At 41.2% G+C, this 18,173-nt stretch overlaps 1 protein-coding gene across 1 annotated transcript; it reads left to right on the forward strand.

Moving 5' to 3' along the window:
* Positions 1 to 9,690: 9,690 nt before the first annotated feature.
* On the forward strand, positions 9,691 to 17,262 carry LOC117458066 (collagenase 3). The gene is made up of 9 exons (XM_034098304.1): positions 9,691 to 9,833; positions 10,688 to 10,836; positions 10,907 to 11,032; positions 11,173 to 11,334; positions 14,990 to 15,119; positions 15,210 to 15,346; positions 15,469 to 15,628; positions 16,359 to 16,459; positions 17,126 to 17,262. Exons 1-9 carry the CDS (start codon positions 9,691 to 9,693, stop codon positions 17,260 to 17,262), a joined length of 1,245 nt encoding a protein of 414 aa, XP_033954195.1.
* The last annotated feature ends 911 nt before the right edge of the window (positions 17,263 to 18,173 follow it).

Here is an 18,173-nt window from a genome sequence, read left to right on the forward strand (position 1 = left end):
CGGCGGCGCCTGCTCCGTCATCGCCGCCCGCATCGATTCTCAATTCTGCCCTTATAAAGCCATGATCAAGTTTCTACGGCTTAGACCTACCTCGAACCCCCTCTCGCCATTATTCCTCATCTCAGGGAATTTTCCTTTAACACAAAGACAGTTCAACATCTATTTAAAACAAGTCCTCATTAAATCCGGGTTATCACCCCTTCTACACACGGGGCACTCCTTCAGAATAGGCGCAGCTACATCCGCTGCCAATCAAGGCGTCTCGTCCTCATCCCTGCAACAACTCGGACGGTGGTCCTCCTCCGCTTTCTCATCCTACATTCGCCCTGACCTCAATGCCGTGCTGGCTATCCAAAGGTCTCTCCAACCTTAAACAAATTGGTACGTATGCATATAACTGGTGGTGGTTCTTAGCATGTCAGCACGTATGTTGCCCTACGGCTCATGTTCAATTCTGTTATTTAAACCTGCATGTCCAGGCTGTAAAACCTTCGGGTTGTATAATGTGTCCCTGCTAAAGCAGGTTGCCCCGCAAAAAATGTTCGGGAAGCCTCGCACGTTCCGGGCACCCGGGGCACTGGTCGGGTCGCTCGGTGCGTCCGGGTAGTCCCCGCTCACCCGGGATGCCCCGTACGTCCGGGACGCCCTGTACGGCCAGGATGCCCCCTCCGGGAAGCCCTGTGTGGATGCCCTGTACGATCCAGGATGCCCTGTACGGCCAGGAAGCCCCGTATGTCCAGGATGCCCCGTTCTTCCGGGAAGCCCCGTATGTCCGGGTCGTGAAACCTCCGGTCCGTATTATGTTTCCCTGCTAAAGTCAGGTTACCCCGCACATTCGGGAAGCCTCGCACGTTCCGGGCACCCGGGGCACTGGTCGGGTCGCTCGGTGCGTCCGGGTAGTCCCCGCTCACCCGGGATGCCCCGTACGTCCGGGACGCCCTGTACGGCCAGGATGCCCCCTCCGGGATGCCCCGTACTTCCGGGACGCCCTGTATGTCCAGGAAGCCCCATCCGGGTTGCCCCGTCTGTCCGGGATGCCCCGTACGGCCGGGAAGCCCTGTACGTCCAGGAAGGATGCCCGGGAGGCATCAGTCGCTTATATCCTCACATGTATTAACCTCCTTTTCATCCATAGATTTCCGCCGCATCCCGCAAGGTAAGATTCACATTCAGTACTTCATCCTGCATTCTTTTGGGGGTTCATCGGAAATGGTTCTTCCCTTCCCGATTGATATCCTACTAAAACTTGGGCCTAATCGCCAAAACAACATTCATTCATTTGTGATGAACTGTCATCATTATGTTCCATTGATATAATGTGACCGATAATAAATATGTATTCCATACATCATGTCTCTCCTGATTGAAATGAAGCTTAGCGCAAGTTCAGACAGGAAGACCTAACACTCCGTATTGCGCGTCATGGCAATACTTGCTCCCTGCATCTAAATGACAGGGAGCGCCTCTCCTCAGCTAAACCTATCACGCCCCTTCATTACAGGGCTAATCATCGCACCTGTTAACCCCTCTATATATGCTCTCCCCTGTTCTATCAGCTGTCTTCCAGGTGTCAACGCGCAACCCTCCTCCACCCCTTCGCCTCCTGCTTCCAACTCAGGGCCAAGCTTAACCTTCTCCCTTCCAACCGGACCTAACCACTTATAACCACCACCAGTGTCTAGACCCAGGGGGGTTCATCGGAAATGGTTCTTCCCTTCCCGATTGATATCCTACTAAAACTTGGGCCTAATCGCCAAAACAACATTCATTCATTTGTGATGAACTGTCATCATTATGTTCCATTGATATAATGTGACCGATAATAAATATGTATTCCATACATCATGTCTCTCCTGATTGAACTAACATTAGATGTTTTAATGAGATATGGACCGCAAAACAAAAAATGTCCCTGGTTTTTATTTTTAAAATCAAGTCAAAATGCAAGTAGTCGCCTTAGCTTATTTTGTTATGAGATGTGAATTACTGTTCAATTTAGTTGATGTAATAATCATTTGGTTTAGTTTACATTAAAAACAAGTTACAATTTTCAAAAGGTCTTGTGTTTTTTTCCGGGGGGAGGCCCTTTTTCCAGTTTAGAGCAATAGCCCCTCCAAATGTCTGTGCACGTCCCTGGTGTTGCATAATAAATATATTAAAATAATAATCATTTAGTTTAATGTTTAAATCCTCAGACCTCTCCCCCGCGGGACCGGGCATAATCATAACCTCTGCAGCGCTTCAATCTGCTGCTGAGCGCCACATTCTAAATGGCTGAGGTGAAGCTCTCTAGCGGAGAATACAGCATTTTCAATAACACTTCCTCAAGAGCGAAATCCAACGTTTTTTTGGTGTCATCCTAGATGGAGAAAATAACCAACATCCCACACTTTTTGTAACGGTATCCGTATTCGTCCCGTACCGTCACGGTTCGGACGTCACGGTTCGGCACATGCAGTCACACGTAGGGTGACCAGATCCCAACAAACCAAATGTGGGACAAGGAGTATGGTTGTGTGGGACAATGTGGGACAATATGGGACACCCTCTCAACAGCACCCCCCAACCCCCGGAAAAGAAATACGTAACAAATATATAACAACAGAGCAGAAAGTGAAGTCAAAATGCAGTTTTTTAATAAAGAAATGTAAACTAAGGCTAACCAAGGCAGCAGGCATTATTCACTTCTAATGTTTAGAAATGCATCTTCTTAATTCAACTAGTGTATTACCTGTACAAGTAGGCACAACATAAATTAATAGATAAAATAAAACCAACACTGGCCAGGAGGGAACAGAAACATAATAATACATCAAATAAAATAGCTTTCAGTTTTGTCCATCACAGCAACAGAAGGTGGGCCCCCACACACAGTGTGTGGGCTATTTTGTCACCTAGAACCACTGGTGTCTTTGACTCTGTCAAACAACTCTCCACAGAGGCAGGGGCAAGCACATCTGTTATTATGGACGCTGCTTTTGTACGAATACATGACAATTTCTTTACTATCTCAGAGTCTGGAAAAATGGTCGGCGCTAGCTTGTTACCAGTCATTTGACCGGTATGAATGGGAGTGTTGCACTGTATGGTAAACACTGGTTATTTCTGCTGCTGTTACCTTGTCTGAGTGGCCATCATTTGTTGGTTTGAGTAGGAATGTATCCATAGAGTGGGATGTCTCTTTTTGAGCGACACGTTTCTTGTGAGAATCGCATTCTCTGTGTCTCTTGTCATCGTATTCACCGCCATGTGAAATTTAAAAATTACTCTTGCAAAGATTGCAAAAAACTCTCTGATGCCCCTTTCACACCAGCGCCTTTTCAGCTCCGGCTCGGAGCTAGAGCCTGAAAAGCGCCGGATTTTCCTGTTCACACCGCAGCGGCGCCGGCTCTTAGCTCCGGAATCCGCTTCATTTCCAGCTCCAAAAAATTGTCGGTCCAGAGGCAAGAGCTTTGGAGCTAAGAGGCGACGTCGCTTACGTCTCTCTTACGTCGAGGCGTGCAGGAAACTAAACCCACCTCCCATGGGTCGACTGTTATGCCTGCCTACAAGCAGTAGTGCTGATAAACACACTTTATAAAGTCAGGCAACACTAACCAGGCTTCGTGTGATTCTGTTTATTTGTACCTTACTTTGACCATCCGTTCACTGTTATCGATCATTGTGGAGAGAGGCAGACGTGTTGTTTTGTATTATTGCAGCTATCGGAAGCAAGTAGTCAGTTTAGCTTCGGTTGCTATGCCAACATCACCCGTTTTATACCAGAGAAACTTTCATAACAGCGTTGTGATACCAAACAGTGTCAATTCAGACTGACACACATTCACTTAGGCTAAGGGGAACTGGGGATATGCATCAGCTGCTTGTGTGAGTCGGACAGTGAATACTTTAGAGCGGCCGCTGCAGTGTGAGCTAACCGGGAGCTAACGGGAGAATAAAAAAAATAAAGAGCAGCACTGCAGCGGTCGGTAAATGCTGCAGAAACACATTAATAAACAATGAACCACGGCACTCTGGAGCAAAGTATAAGGTTAGAGAAGTCGTTATTCAATTTATTCTGGCTTCGTGTGATTAAAAGCAACACGATCATCGACCCGACGCAGTTGTTGTTGTTGTGAGTGCCGTAATGGCTGCCGTTTGGGAGCAAATCAGCGATGTAAATGGTGACGTCATGACGCAGCAAGGGCAGCTCTGGGGCGCCAGTGGGCGGTGTGAACAGAGCGGGAGCTGAAAAGGGAAACCGGAGCTGAACCAGAAAAGCTCCCGCTCGGAGCTAGAAACTGAAAAGCGCTGGTGTGAAAGCCGCATGAGAGTCGCCCTGCACTGGCTTCACCCACGGGTAAGTGTCTTCCCAGTCTTTGTTGTATGTGCATCTTCTTTTCTTCTTAGCTGTAGTTTCAGTTTCCTCCATTTTCCATAACCTGCTGCGTCGCCTGCGTTCGTTGTTGTTGTTTGGCGGGGTGGGGGGGGGTGTGAGTGAGTTACTCTCATTGGTTAACACTTGACCAGCACCCGCCGTGTGTTACAGTTTAATTGTTTAATTGACAGCAAACGAAGCCCCCTGATGATAGCCTTCCCTGCTTTCTCAACAGCCATTGGATGAATCTGATTTTAAAGAAAGGCGTTTTAGCCAATCAAAATGAAATATTACATTACATTACATTGCATTTAGCTGACGCTTTTATCCAAAGCGACTTACAATAAGTACATTCGACCAGGAAGACACAACCTTGAAGAAAACAGAATCATATAAGTACATTAGGTTTCATAGAGCCAAGCATTTCAAGTGCTACTCAACTGGCTATAGATAAGCCAGTCCTTTATTAGTATATAAGTGCTCTGTTAGCAGTTCTTTGTTAGTCATTCTATCGCTCGAGGTGGAGTCGAAAGAGATGAGTTTTCAGTCTGCGCCGGAAGGTGTGTAAGCTTTCTGCTGTCTTAATGTCAATGGGGCAATATGCGGGACATCGTCTCAATTTGCGGGACGCACCAAAATTCGTGAAAATGCTGTGCAGTCCCGCGCAAAGCGGGACATCTGGTCACCCTAGTCACACGGCGAATACGCCTTTTTTTACGCGTGGGAAAAAAGTCTGTCACTCAGGGCACTATTACACTACATATAATCCAGGGGGCGGTATTGCGCCTAAAAGCCAGCCGCCCGTAAATAACAAATGAAGAACAAGAAAAAAACGCAACACAATACATGAAGAAGAAAAGTTAGCTATGGCGAGTTCACACAACACACAGGAGCTAGAAGACCCACCTGCTTCTTTTAAATCAGGTGTGTGGGAACATTTCGGGTTCCCTGTGGACTACAACAATGATGGGGTGCAAGTTGTGGATCGGACGAGGACGGTGTGTCGGCGTTGTTCGACAGCGGTGCGGTATGCTGGTAACACGTCAAACATGCTCAATCACATCCGAGTCAGTCTCAGTCCCCAGTGAGAGGGTTTTCTCGACGGCAGGTGACATAGTTACCGCCAACAGATCTGCCCTCACTACTGACAACGTAGACAGACTCATCTTTTTGAAGAAAAACTTGAAAATAGAGTAAAGCTTGAGTACCTTTATTTAGGCATAATGGCCTCACACACTCACAAGTTAATTACACATGTTAGACATTGCTCCTAAAGGTACAGATTTTATTTTGTTTTATATTTATCATTGTATTTATTTTATATTTTGACATCAGGACATGTTATACAGTTCTGTATTGCCTTTTATTGAGTGTGATTGAAACACTTTCTTATTATTTATTTTAATATGTTCAAGACATTCTTTTTAGTTGTACAGCTTATTGAACCTTTTTGTTTGACATCAGCCATTATAAATAATATGGCCATCTGAGTGTGTGTCTTACTGTTTGTGGTTTGTTTTTAACTGTAATACAGTTAATGATTCCAAATGTTAGAGTTCCTTATTTTCATACCAAAACTTGCACTACTGCTAAAAATAAATAACAGCAAAAAAAAAAAAATGCATTTGGGACTTTTTTTTGCTTTTCCTTGTTGTACCGAACCCGTACCGAACCCGTACAGAACCGTGACCCCCAAACCGAGGTATGAACCGAACCGTTACACCCCTACTTCAGAGACATGTTTTTTTATATACCTGAGACCTATAATTTATGCCTAGAAATAGTATAAAAGGAGACATTTATTTTCTTCTCTTTCTTGATCCTCCTTAGCAACGGTCATTCTTTTTATTAGCAGCGGTGTGTTATCGAGTATTGGCAACACGTTTCTGAATTTTGGGCCAGGTACTGTAGGACTGTTTTCATACTCTGGTGTTTCTTTGAAGAGACATTAAAGAAGACCCTTGCTGTTCTTGTCGGGACAGGAGCACTCACTCATAATTAACAGGTGGCCCACACAGCTGCACAGCGCAGAGACAGGCTGACTTGCTGGGACTCTGCCTGTCATGAAGATGCTCTGGCTCGGTCTTCTGACTCTTGTCACGGCCTCGCCTCTCCGAACCCCTGACCAGCCCTCGCACCCCCCCGCTGAAGCTGACCAGGAGTTTGCAGAGGTATTTACCAATGTGTGCATGGAGCCCTGTCAGGTGTGCAGGTGAGTGTGCAGGGATCATTCTGGACTGCTATATAACCCCAGGACCTCCACCTGAGGAGCTTTGTTAGATGAGTCATTTCTGTATTTCCTTCAAAGTTTTAAATTGACTTTTTTACCTACTGATAGGAATGTTGATACTTTCATGAATCTATGTCAACATAAAAATGTAGAATGATTTATGTAGGATTGTATGTTCAAAATAATATTGCAATAGATAAATCCATGTAAACTATTTTATTTGTTGTTTCTTAGATAAATGATAAATTAATATCCTACTTTTTAATTTAAAAGAATTTCTTTATTTCCTAAAAAGTTTTTTAAAACATTTTTCACACAAAATGCAACCGTGTAAAGTAGGAAAACAGCGATACATTAAGTACCCAAAAGTGATTATAGAGATTTTCTTTTCTTTTTTTATGATTCAATCACATTACGCACTAAAATAGGAGCAGCATATACTCATGGATTTAAATGTTTGATTAATCTATACATCTCTTTACTGGCTGTGTGTATTTCGTTCTATTGTCAGCTAACAATTTTTTTACAATTATTTATGCTTTTGGCATTTTTGCCTTTGTAGAAACTTATACAATAAAGAATAAAGTATGGAGAGAGGGATGACATGTAAGAGGCCCTGAGGCAGGATTGGAACCCTGGACTCCATGTGTCAGAGTGAGGAAGCTGGGAGACTTATTGTAAGCTTAATTGTTGTTTTGTCTTATACTTTGATTTTTCTTATAATTATGCAATTACATGTAAAATATTTAATCTCTTTACTCAATCAGACCAACTTTGCCCCTGTGTAGCTGATTCACTGAGATGCACTGGTTATACCTCCCTCTGAGCGTCTGCAACTTGGCTCCATATCAGTGTGTCAAGGCTCTCAGTAAGGTGTGCTGTCTACAAGCCACCCTTATCTTGTGGTGACAGGTAATACAGTCAGTGAATAACAGCAGATAAATTATATGAGCAACCGCAGCCACACGCAGAGTCACTGACTGTTGGATAGAACGTTTGCAAAACTGCAAATTGTATATAATGAAAAAAAGGGGTCAAACATTTCCCAAAATAAGCTATCATACTGTATAGATAATAATACCTAGTGCTGGCTCTTAATTAATTACGTTTTTATATTGGCCCCGAAATAGTCAAATTATATTTAATACATGTTGTCTATTGGTATCAGATTCAAAGAAGATAATTGTGTAAAAAAATACCCTTACAAAATTGAAATGTTGACTTTAATTAAATGTATCATGTCAACACATTTCACATAACTGTATTAGGTTAGATGAAATCAATAATATTAGGTTGAACCTAACATTATTAATTTGAACTCAATATTATTGCTTTCAACTAACCTACTTGTAATACAGTTATGTGAAATCTGTTGACATATATTTAATTAAAGTCAATGTTTCAGTTTTGTCAGTGTATGTTGACAGTGTCTTTAAATGGACTTTTAATAATAATGCATTATCTCAATAAGTATTTATACTCTCTTGTTGCTGTACTTGTTCATTCTGCATTAAACCTTTTTATGACGTACAAAAATAATAACATAACAGAGCTGCAGTGTAGACAGAGGCTGCAGTGTCATTGGTCCACGCTGTTGTTGACACCTACAATTACAGTACTGTACGGCGACTTTTGAGTATTATTATTAAGGGTTTAACAAAATGTTTGGAATGTTTTCTGTTAAGACTGTAAGGCCAAGTTAGGGTAACTACTGCACATCACCTGAAACAATAGGGCAATTCAAAGTGCATTATCTGAGGCAGAAAGGCAAGAGATCATAATATAGAACCACAAGGCCACAAAACACAGGCTATAAATCAAAGTAATAAAGCGGATACAAATAAACTAGAGTAGAATACGAGATCAGGCCATAGAAAAAATGTACAGCGCAGTGTAAGCTCTAAACAAGTAGACCCAAGTTCAACGTAAAATGCAGCTGCAGACAGGACAGTTTTAGGCTGTGATTTAAAAATGTAAGAAAGTTGGAGTTGATGAGATTCTGAATATCTCCATGTTTCTGTTGGACAGGGAGCCAAGACATTAATCAATCTCTAACCCATGCAGTTTCTTATAAACCTGCTGTAGTATTTCTTTACTATCAGGGGGCCAGTTTAAAGGTCTAAAATAATTGGTGAAAAATAAACGTTATTTACATTTTTAGCTTGTGAGGTCATGTTCCTTATCATCATCAAATCATTTCACAGCATGCAGTAATATAATATCATCATTTGCATGCATGCATCTGAATGTTTGTTAAATGTTTGCATTTCTTTATATAGCTTGGTGCACGCATACTGTATCATTTGCACTTGTGTATAAAGGTGTTGTGGCTTTAGACATATGTTGTGTTTGATTATTGACAGGTCTTATCTCATTATGTATTTACAATATATATTTATAAGAATGTGTGACCTACTGGACATCAAGGATATGAATATAAAACATGACACTATATTATTGTTTCCAGGGAATAACTTGAATGTTGCGTACAACAATAAGAAATGTGTGCCTATGAGACTTTGTGAACCTTAATGTTGAGAATATTCCTGCACACATTATACTTACTATTCATTTTCAAATGTTAGCATTGTTATTACACACATATATAACTGAAGGCTGTGCTGTTTTGTGTGAACCTCTTATCACAAGCTAAAATACGAATCAGTCTTATTTACTCTGCTATATTTACTCTCTATATTTCTAAGTGCTGATGGGACAAAAGTATTTCGTTATTTTATATATGCTTAAGGTTATTTTAGCCCCTATTGTCTTAATACGGATTAATTACGTCATTTAATGAGACTTACAAGTACTTTTACCAATAGGGTATTCTTCACTGCTTTCCAGATAGATTTCCATACACTGTGGGAATAAAAGAAGACATAGATAAGACACTGTATCAGCCTATCAATGGTGTACAACAGCTAACCATACTTAACTTTCCGTTGATCGCAGTAATGCACACTTTTGAATACCGACTTATCCTCAGGAATATCTACGCCACTTCTATGGCTACAAGCCCAAGTCTGAGAGACAGAAGAGGACTACAGACACAGGAGAAGATGCTGACTGGAGGACCGGACTCTGTGATAAGATCCAGAAGATGCAGCGCTTCTTTGGGTTGCCGCCAAGTGGAGAGCTGACCAATGAGACTCTGGCAGTGATGAAGAGGCCACGCTGCGGTCTGTCCGATGTGGAGCAATTTGGGGAGACAATTCGCTGGAAGAAGAGAACCCTCAGCTACAGGTAAGAGAATGCAGCTGGTGTTATTTTTACTGACAAGCAAGCATCAGGCTAAATAACAGTGGTTTTCAAGCATACCATGAACACAATAACAATGCTTATACTTTATGCAAATGTTTAGCATAGTTTATGTTTACCATGTTCACCATCTAAGTAGTTCAAATGAACTAATTTCCACTAAACACAAATTAAGGCTGAAGCCTGAAGAAGTGTCAAGATTTTTGGGCGGCTGTGGCTCAGTGGATAGAGTGCTGGACTTCGAATCAGGGGGTTGCCAGTTGCAAGTTCGAGTCCCACTCCATGAACATGTGCATGTCATTGTGTCCCTGAGACACTTTACCCCAAATTGCTCCTGTGGGGATTGTCCACAGTATTGAGTATGTAAGTCGCTTTGGATAAAAGCTTCTAACAAATTACATGTAATGTAATTTTAGCAGGTATTTGGTCAATGAAAAAGTATTGGATACATTCAAATGTACTTGTTGGTGATAAATGTGTACACCAGGTTGCATGGCAATCCATCCAAGTTGTTGGCATTTCACTTAAAACCATTGTGAACCTGACAAACCTGAGGTAAAGGAAAAAGCAGGGAGAACCACCATATTCAGTAGGATTTATCCTCAGGAGAACATGAAGCCTGACAACACCGAGCAATCCATCCAAGCATTGCTGATATATTTCAGAGTGGGGACTTGTTGACCAACAAATGGACATTGCCATCCATGGAGCCATGCATGACAAAAGAATAACCCTGTAACAGATGGGAACACAATTAAAAAGACAAATGGCACTAAATATGCAGATTAGTAAAGAATAATTAAATTAGGTAGTTGTAAAATCATATCTTCTCTCCTCAGGATCGCTGGCTACAACCTTCCCTTCTCAACCTCAAAGGTTCAGAAAGTCTTCAGGGCGGCGTGGAAGCTCTGGTCCAACGCTGCAGCGATGACATTTCGCAAGCGGAACAGGAAAGAGGCTGATATCGTCATCTCATTCCACAATGGAGGTTAGATTTAAAGAGAGACATGGCATCAAGGAAACCTAAGTGTATCAGTTCATTGCATTGTTTGTTGCAGATCATGAAGATGGCTCACCTTTTGATGGCACAGGAGGAATCCTGGCGCATGCCTTCCTGCCTGGGGTTGGTATTGGTGGAGACGTCCACTTTGATGCAGAGGAAGACTGGAGTCTAAATTCTATGGGTACAGCACCAGAGTTGGAACTCTCACACAAAGTACATTAGGTTGACTTAAGGACTGGTTGGACGTTTTACTCTCACTGACATTTATATAACTATTACGTATAACTTTATGACCTTTGTGTTGTGACGTTCCTGCTCCAGGTTTCAACCTTTTTGCTGTAGCAGTCCATGAATTTGGCCATGCGCTTGGCCTGCCCCACTCTGATGATCCCGGAGCGATCATGTACCCATCATACAATTTTGCCCCAAATAATGAAATTCGGCTCTCCTTCCGCGACGTCACAGATGTCCAACACCTGTATGGTGAGTTCAGCTGGATTGTAAAAAAAAAAGGCCTAATTTCACTGCTTTGAGGCCTAAACATTGCTGGTACCTCTCTATCGCGGACAAATTGTAAAGAAGGATAAATATTAGTGCTGTCAAAATTATCGCGTTAACGGCGGTAATTAATTTTTTGAATTAATTGCGTTAAAATATTTAACGCAGTAAATTGCACAGACAGCAGTTAGTAAGATTGATTTCAGTAGCCACGGTTTTGAAAACTTTTGTCACGTAGTGATCGTCTTCTCAATAGAACATCTTTGATAACGGCGTGGTGTTGTTGCAGGAAGTCCCGACGGAGAAAACTTTTGCTGTAGTACAGGGCAGAATATGGCTCTGGTACAGGGGTGCACATAACTGGTACGCAGGTTATGTGCGTAATCTGAAATGCGTACCGTCACTTGTGTCACAAAGCGCATTTGCGTACCGACGTACTTGTGAAGCTTTTCCAGAAGGCGGTTAGATCACCGGACGACAGAGTCGGTCTCCGTGTGTACAGACAGGGCTGCTGTTAACGTCTGTCTGTACAACGGAACTGTGCCAAAACTACGCCAACCGGCTGCGGAGGGAGACTCCCCCCTTCACTGGAGAACTGCGCTAAAACAGCTGATTACAACGTTCACACTCTGTGGTCACGAAGTACTCCACTAGCCGCCGCCGCCCCCCCCCCCCCCCCCCCCCCCCCCTCTGTCGACTTTCCTGAAGTACTCCCCGTTGATAGAAATAAACACGTAATGAATTAAGACCCCACGGGTTGATGATTGAAAGGTGTGTGGGCTGTCTTTCATTTTGACACGCAGAAAAATGTTATAATAAACATAGATACTGTATGTTAAATGGATATATCCGCCTTCTTTCATTTATCTTTCCATTCCCACAACAATATACATAAATAAATGGCATATTTTGGACATAGTTAGAATGGTGATTAATCATGATTAATTAATTTTTAAGCTGTGATTAATCTGATTAAAAATTGTAATCGTTTGACAGCCCTAATAAATATATATCAGATAGAGTGTGCATATGAAATAATAACATGTGCTTTAATAACATGCACCAAAGAAGTAGAAATACACGATGAGTCTTATGTAATCAAGACAGATAGTATTTCAATGTTTTGGTTTCCAAAGTTTACAGTGGTGTTGAAAGCTAAAAACCACAACATCCTGGTTTTTATGTTTCATCATCAGTCTTTAGAAATGTCTTCAATAACAGTAAATCTTGAAATAATGGTTCGTGTCAACGCTTCATTTCACAACCAACTTCTCACAGTCTTATATTTTCTCTGCTGTCATATTCTGACTGTATTTTTTTCCTTTTTTTATGCATAGCTGAGCAATTTCTTCACAGTCTAAAAGTGACTTATAAACTCATAAATACATCAGACACTAGCATTATAACGTCATTGCATAATGGTTACATCACGTTATCATATTCAATTTATTACATAAGACAGATTTCATATGAAAGCTTGCGTATACACTTCTTGCGATTGAGCTCACAACAGCCACTCTGGAAGAATTCAATCTTGATGGGCGAGCTTTAACTGGCTTCTGTCAAGGTTTTGCTATATGAAATATTTGATTATTCTTTCATTCTTTCTTGAAATTGATTATTTGCAGATGATACAGTACATCATTCTGAATTAGTATTCTTGCATATAACCTTTTACCTGTATTAAGTTAAAGGTGGGGTAGGTAAGTTTCAGAAACCGGCTCGAGTGCACTAAAATTTGAAAGTACACAGCCGAAAAGAATCCGCCCCTTCCTTCAGACTTCCTTACGGCCCGTCCACACTACAGCGTCGGAAGCGTCGACAACTCCAATCTGCCCATTCACTTTCAATGGGGTGACGTCACGTTGCCTCGCTTTTTCGCCGAACTGAATTGTGGATAGCAGAGCGGTCCGTCTCCGCCGGAGTAGCCAGCGCCAGCCAATCAAATCCCGTTTCGGAAAATCTGACAGCTCAAGCCGTAGCCAATCAAACCGCGTCTAAGCTGGGAGAGATATCCCGCCGTTTATTTCTATATTTCTAAAAGTTGGAGGAGAAACTAATTATCGCTGTAGCAAATCACCCGGTTTTGGATGACCAGACCCTCTTCACCTACCGGGATATAAACCGGAGGAACCAGGCATGGAGGGAGGTGGCAGAGACAGTGGGGGAAACTGGTAGGTTTTCGCCCATAAAACTCCCGTTTTTTTTTTGCTCTGTATGTCGGGGGCGGGAGATTCATGTGATTGGTTGTTGGTCGTGTTGCTTGAATAAAATCCCCAAGCTCCAGACACGCCCAGCTCCAAGCTTTTTTTGAAGCTGTAGTGTGGACGCTCCGTTACAGAGCACTTTCTCCAACACACATGAACGCGCACATGACGTCAGCAGACTGGTGAAAGTGGCCGCCTGTTGCTGGCCAGTCATTGAAGTACTGCTGCAATGCACGCCCAATGAGGGCACGAGATACATTTGTGATTTTTTTGTCAAAGCACTTCAGATATTCATTGCTATCGGGATGTTAAGAGCATACCATGGAATATAACAAAAAGTGTATCTCGCGCCGGTTTCTGAAACTTACCTACCCCACCTTTAAGGCAGTGACATACCCAGCATAGGAGGTCTGATCTTGGTCTGGCCTGACTCTGGCCCGATCAGCACACTAACTGTAGCTGTCGTTACACAAGTTAGACCCAGCGCTCCCACTGGGGTTTGCACTGGCTGAATTTGAGTTGATACAGGCACTGGTCTATCTCCGAAGCACCCCCCTTTCTCCTCACAGCTGAGCAGTCTCAGTTGCAGGGAGAGAGGGACTGCATGGCGTGCTAGCAAGATCATCGTATCTCATTATTGGTCTAATAAACAGTACATTTATTAAATTCAGTTCTCCATATCAATACTTTCGAAGCTAATATAGCTGTCATATTTTGCTAAGAGGTACAACAAACACCAATGTGTAAAAAACATTGTGATATGGTGTTTGAGTTGAATAATGTTATTTGAAGACGCTTGATGGCAACGTAGACAAATCACTAGCTAGCTTACTTATCAAAAAAAACTGTTTAGAGTTCACTTAAAGTCATAGACTCTTTGGGATCTGACTGATAGACTAAATTGGCTAGCTTGTTGGTGTATTACAGTGTAACGGTGTTGATGTAAGTCAACACATAAATGTTATAGTGCAAACAGTGGTGATTCTAGAGTCTGTGGGGGCCCTAGGAAAACATTCACTGGGGGCCCCTCGAACCGAAGGGACATTTTGAGCTTTTGACGGCGTGCTATGCATGGGGCCCCCTTGAGGGGGTTACCTGACATGTCGTTGCAGTAAATTAAAGGGTGTTTCATGTTGTCGTTGCTGTGGACCTTCTTAATCTAACTTCTTTGGGGGCCCCTTCTGGTCCGGGGCCCCAAGCAGTTGCCTGCCTTGCCTGTTTGTATATCTAAAGATTGCTTTCAACTAGCCAAGTGTGATTCAAGGCAAGGGCAACTAATTTTACCTAACTTGTGTTTATAACGATAATTTTCTGATAGTTACACCAAGAACAATTTATTAAATAGGAAAAAAAAGCTGGATACATTTTTAAGACCAGGGTCTTATTTGTTGGGATAAGAATGTACCTAAACTATTTATTTCTGTTTCCAACAGGTATCAGTCCACAATTTGCTTCACTGTTCTCAAAAAGACCGCCTCCAAGAACACCTGACAAATGTGATCCACATTTGTCCTTTGACGCTGTTACAGAGTTACAACAGGAGGTCATATTTTTCAAAGATAGGTATGTAAAGGTCCCTGTCAAAGTATGTTGACATCATAAACATAAAGGGTGACAGGGACCTGTTTTTTACCTGGTACCTTGTATTTTCAGATTTATGTGGCGCAGACATCCTCAGTTTGATGACACTAGAATCACCCTGATTGGCAGTCTTTGGTCAGACAGTGTACCCAACTACTTGGATGCTGTCTATGAGAACATGGAGAGGAGTGTTAATGTGTTTTTCAAAGGTTAAATAAAGTTTCCTGGGCCCTTTGATTGACTTTTTTTATAAAACAAACATATATATCAATGTGTAGTGGATATAAATATACTGTATCTTTCAATGTGAGACATCAGTTTTCTGTTTCAGGTCATCAATACTGGGTAATGAGGCAACTAAAACTTGAGGAGGGATTCCCAAGAAACATCTCAGACTTGGGCTTCCCCTCCAGAATCAAATCTGTAGATGCCGCTCTTCACTTCCGACTAGGCAGCTACACTATATTCTTCACTGGCCATGAATGTTGGAGGTATTAAATATCCCACAGTTTCCTAACTATAGCTATAACTATAGTTTCCCAACTATAATGACTGTGTATACACTCGTGTAAAATCATTCATTGACTCTTGAATGGTGCAGGGTTATCAGTAATTTGGTTAAAAATGATGTGTGATAACTTTGAAGAAAAGCAGATTTGCAGTCTGTGTAGAAGGAGCTTTTAAGTTATTGGTGACTTTGATCAGACTGAAATCTGTTTTCAGTAAATATTAAGTACAATTTTGCAACCAGAAATTGCTTTTGAAAAAATCACAAGGTCCATGACCAAATAAATGTAATATGCTTAATGGTTCATTTACCATAATCATAATCCCACATTTATTTTCTGATCCTAATAAAAAATATCATGTTCATTAGCACTATGACTAACTTTCATATGCAGTAAAACAGATGTCACAGAATGATCTGCTCCCAAATTTAGAAATAATTTTGATGCTGGCTTTTGACTGTAGTCATTGCTTTGATCATACTGTACTTATCAACATGTTTGATGCCAAAAGATGTTGGTGATACAAGCTTACAAATGGCTTTCCGTCAATTGCTTTGCTATTTCTTACTTGGGTTTTAAACTAATTAGTCATGGTAAGTTTGCTCATGTCAGACACAGGAGGCACTGTGGTTTACTCTGCACCATTGTAACCTGCTAGCACTTAAATGTGGAGACAATGCTGTGCAACGTCATCTTTGTGAACTTTATATAGGTACAATGAGCAGCAGAAGACGATGGAGGGATTACCGACACTTATAGAGCACCAGTGGCCGGGGATTCCAACTCCCATAGATGCAGCTGTCTTCTTAGAGGGTAGTTACAACACCTTCTTATTCAATCTGTTTCCAATTTAACATGGACAACATTGGGGAATATTCGTCATTTGATACATGATTTTGTGTCACAAAAAGTATCGAGGACTGATGAGCACCTCTGTTTGCAGAAAAAGAAGATATGTTGAAAGTAGTGGATAACATCTTATAATTAATTCTGCAAACCAACATAAATATGCTTATTCTTAGGATGTGTGATTTCTCTTATTTTGTTGAAGTTAACAGTGTGACTGCAGACCAAACTCTAAATCTGAAGGAAACAGGCATGAATAATTTTCTCTGATTCAGAGGAGACGAAGTTCCTCCTGTCCGCATTTCTTAAAAAACAATTGGTGTGTGAGTGTGTGTTATTATTATATGAAAATATTTCACATAACTGTATTAGATTAGATGAAAGCAATAATATTAAGTTTAGAGGTTCAACTTATATTGTTGCTTTTAACTAACCTAATACAGTCATGTGATTTGTTTTGATATATTACATTTAATTAAAGTCAACGTTTCAGTGTTTTCAGTGTACATAACTGTATTTGTGGAAACCACAGGCTGATATGTTGCATTCAGAAATATTTGTACAGATGCTGGTGCCATGTACTTCAAGCACTAGGCAAAGAGATTGACATGTAACAATTTAATTCCCCAACAGGACTTGTGCACTTCTTCAAAGGAAACGTCCACTACAAATTTGACCCTAACTCCAAATATGTGACCACCAGCCCTGCCAAGGACATGCTGGACTGCAAGAAGAATGACGACAATGAAATACTGAAAAAGAGGAGATGATTGAATTTGTATTTGCTGTGTGTGAAAACACCAGTGTTACAAAACATCTATAATCAGCAATAACCACAATGTACCTAATACCAAACAGGGAAGTGATGGATGATTCAAGGCAGTGGTTAAAAGTATTACAGTACCTCATCGTGTTACACGGGTTAGTAATAATGTCATTTGTAGTACACTTTGTAGTACACTTTTCTTGTGTTGTGTTTGATTTTATTTTTGATATTATTATCGTATTGCTGCAACTGGATGCCTTTGTTTTTATGTTATACTCCATATGTGATGGATGATACATTTCTTTTAAAGATACACCGCAAATCATTAAATGTTTTCTGCGTTTCTACCTTCTGCTTCATTGTGACATGTTTTTTTTGCAACCTTTTAATTCTCTCTAAATGTGACTTCCTATGCTGGTGTTTGCCTGAGAAATGTTACGTTTCATCATCAGTCTTTAGAAATGTCTTCAATAACAGTAAATCTTGAAATAATGATTATTGTCAACGCTTCATTTCACAACCAACTTCTCACAGTCTTAGATTTTCTCTGCTGTCATATTCTGACTGTATTGTTTCCTTTTTTTATGCATAGCTGAGCAGTTTCTTCACAGTCTAAAAGTGACTTATAAACTCATAAATACATCAGACACTAGCATTATAACGTCATTGCATAATGGTTACATCACGTTATCATATTCAATTTATTACATAAGACAGATTTCATATGAAAGCTTGCGTATACACTTCTTGCGATTGAGCTCACAACAGCCACTCGGGAAGAATTCAATCTTGATGGGGGAGCTTTAACTGGCTTCTGTCAAGGTTTTGCTATATGAAATATTTGATTATTCTTTCATTCTTTCTTGAAATTGATTATTTGCAGATGATACAGTACATCATTCTGAATTAGTATTC

The sequence above is a fragment of the Pseudochaenichthys georgianus genome, chromosome 14 (assembly GCF_902827115.2).
Source record: "Pseudochaenichthys georgianus chromosome 14, fPseGeo1.2, whole genome shotgun sequence".
Classification (NCBI taxonomy): Eukaryota; Metazoa; Chordata; class Actinopteri; order Perciformes; family Channichthyidae; genus Pseudochaenichthys; species Pseudochaenichthys georgianus.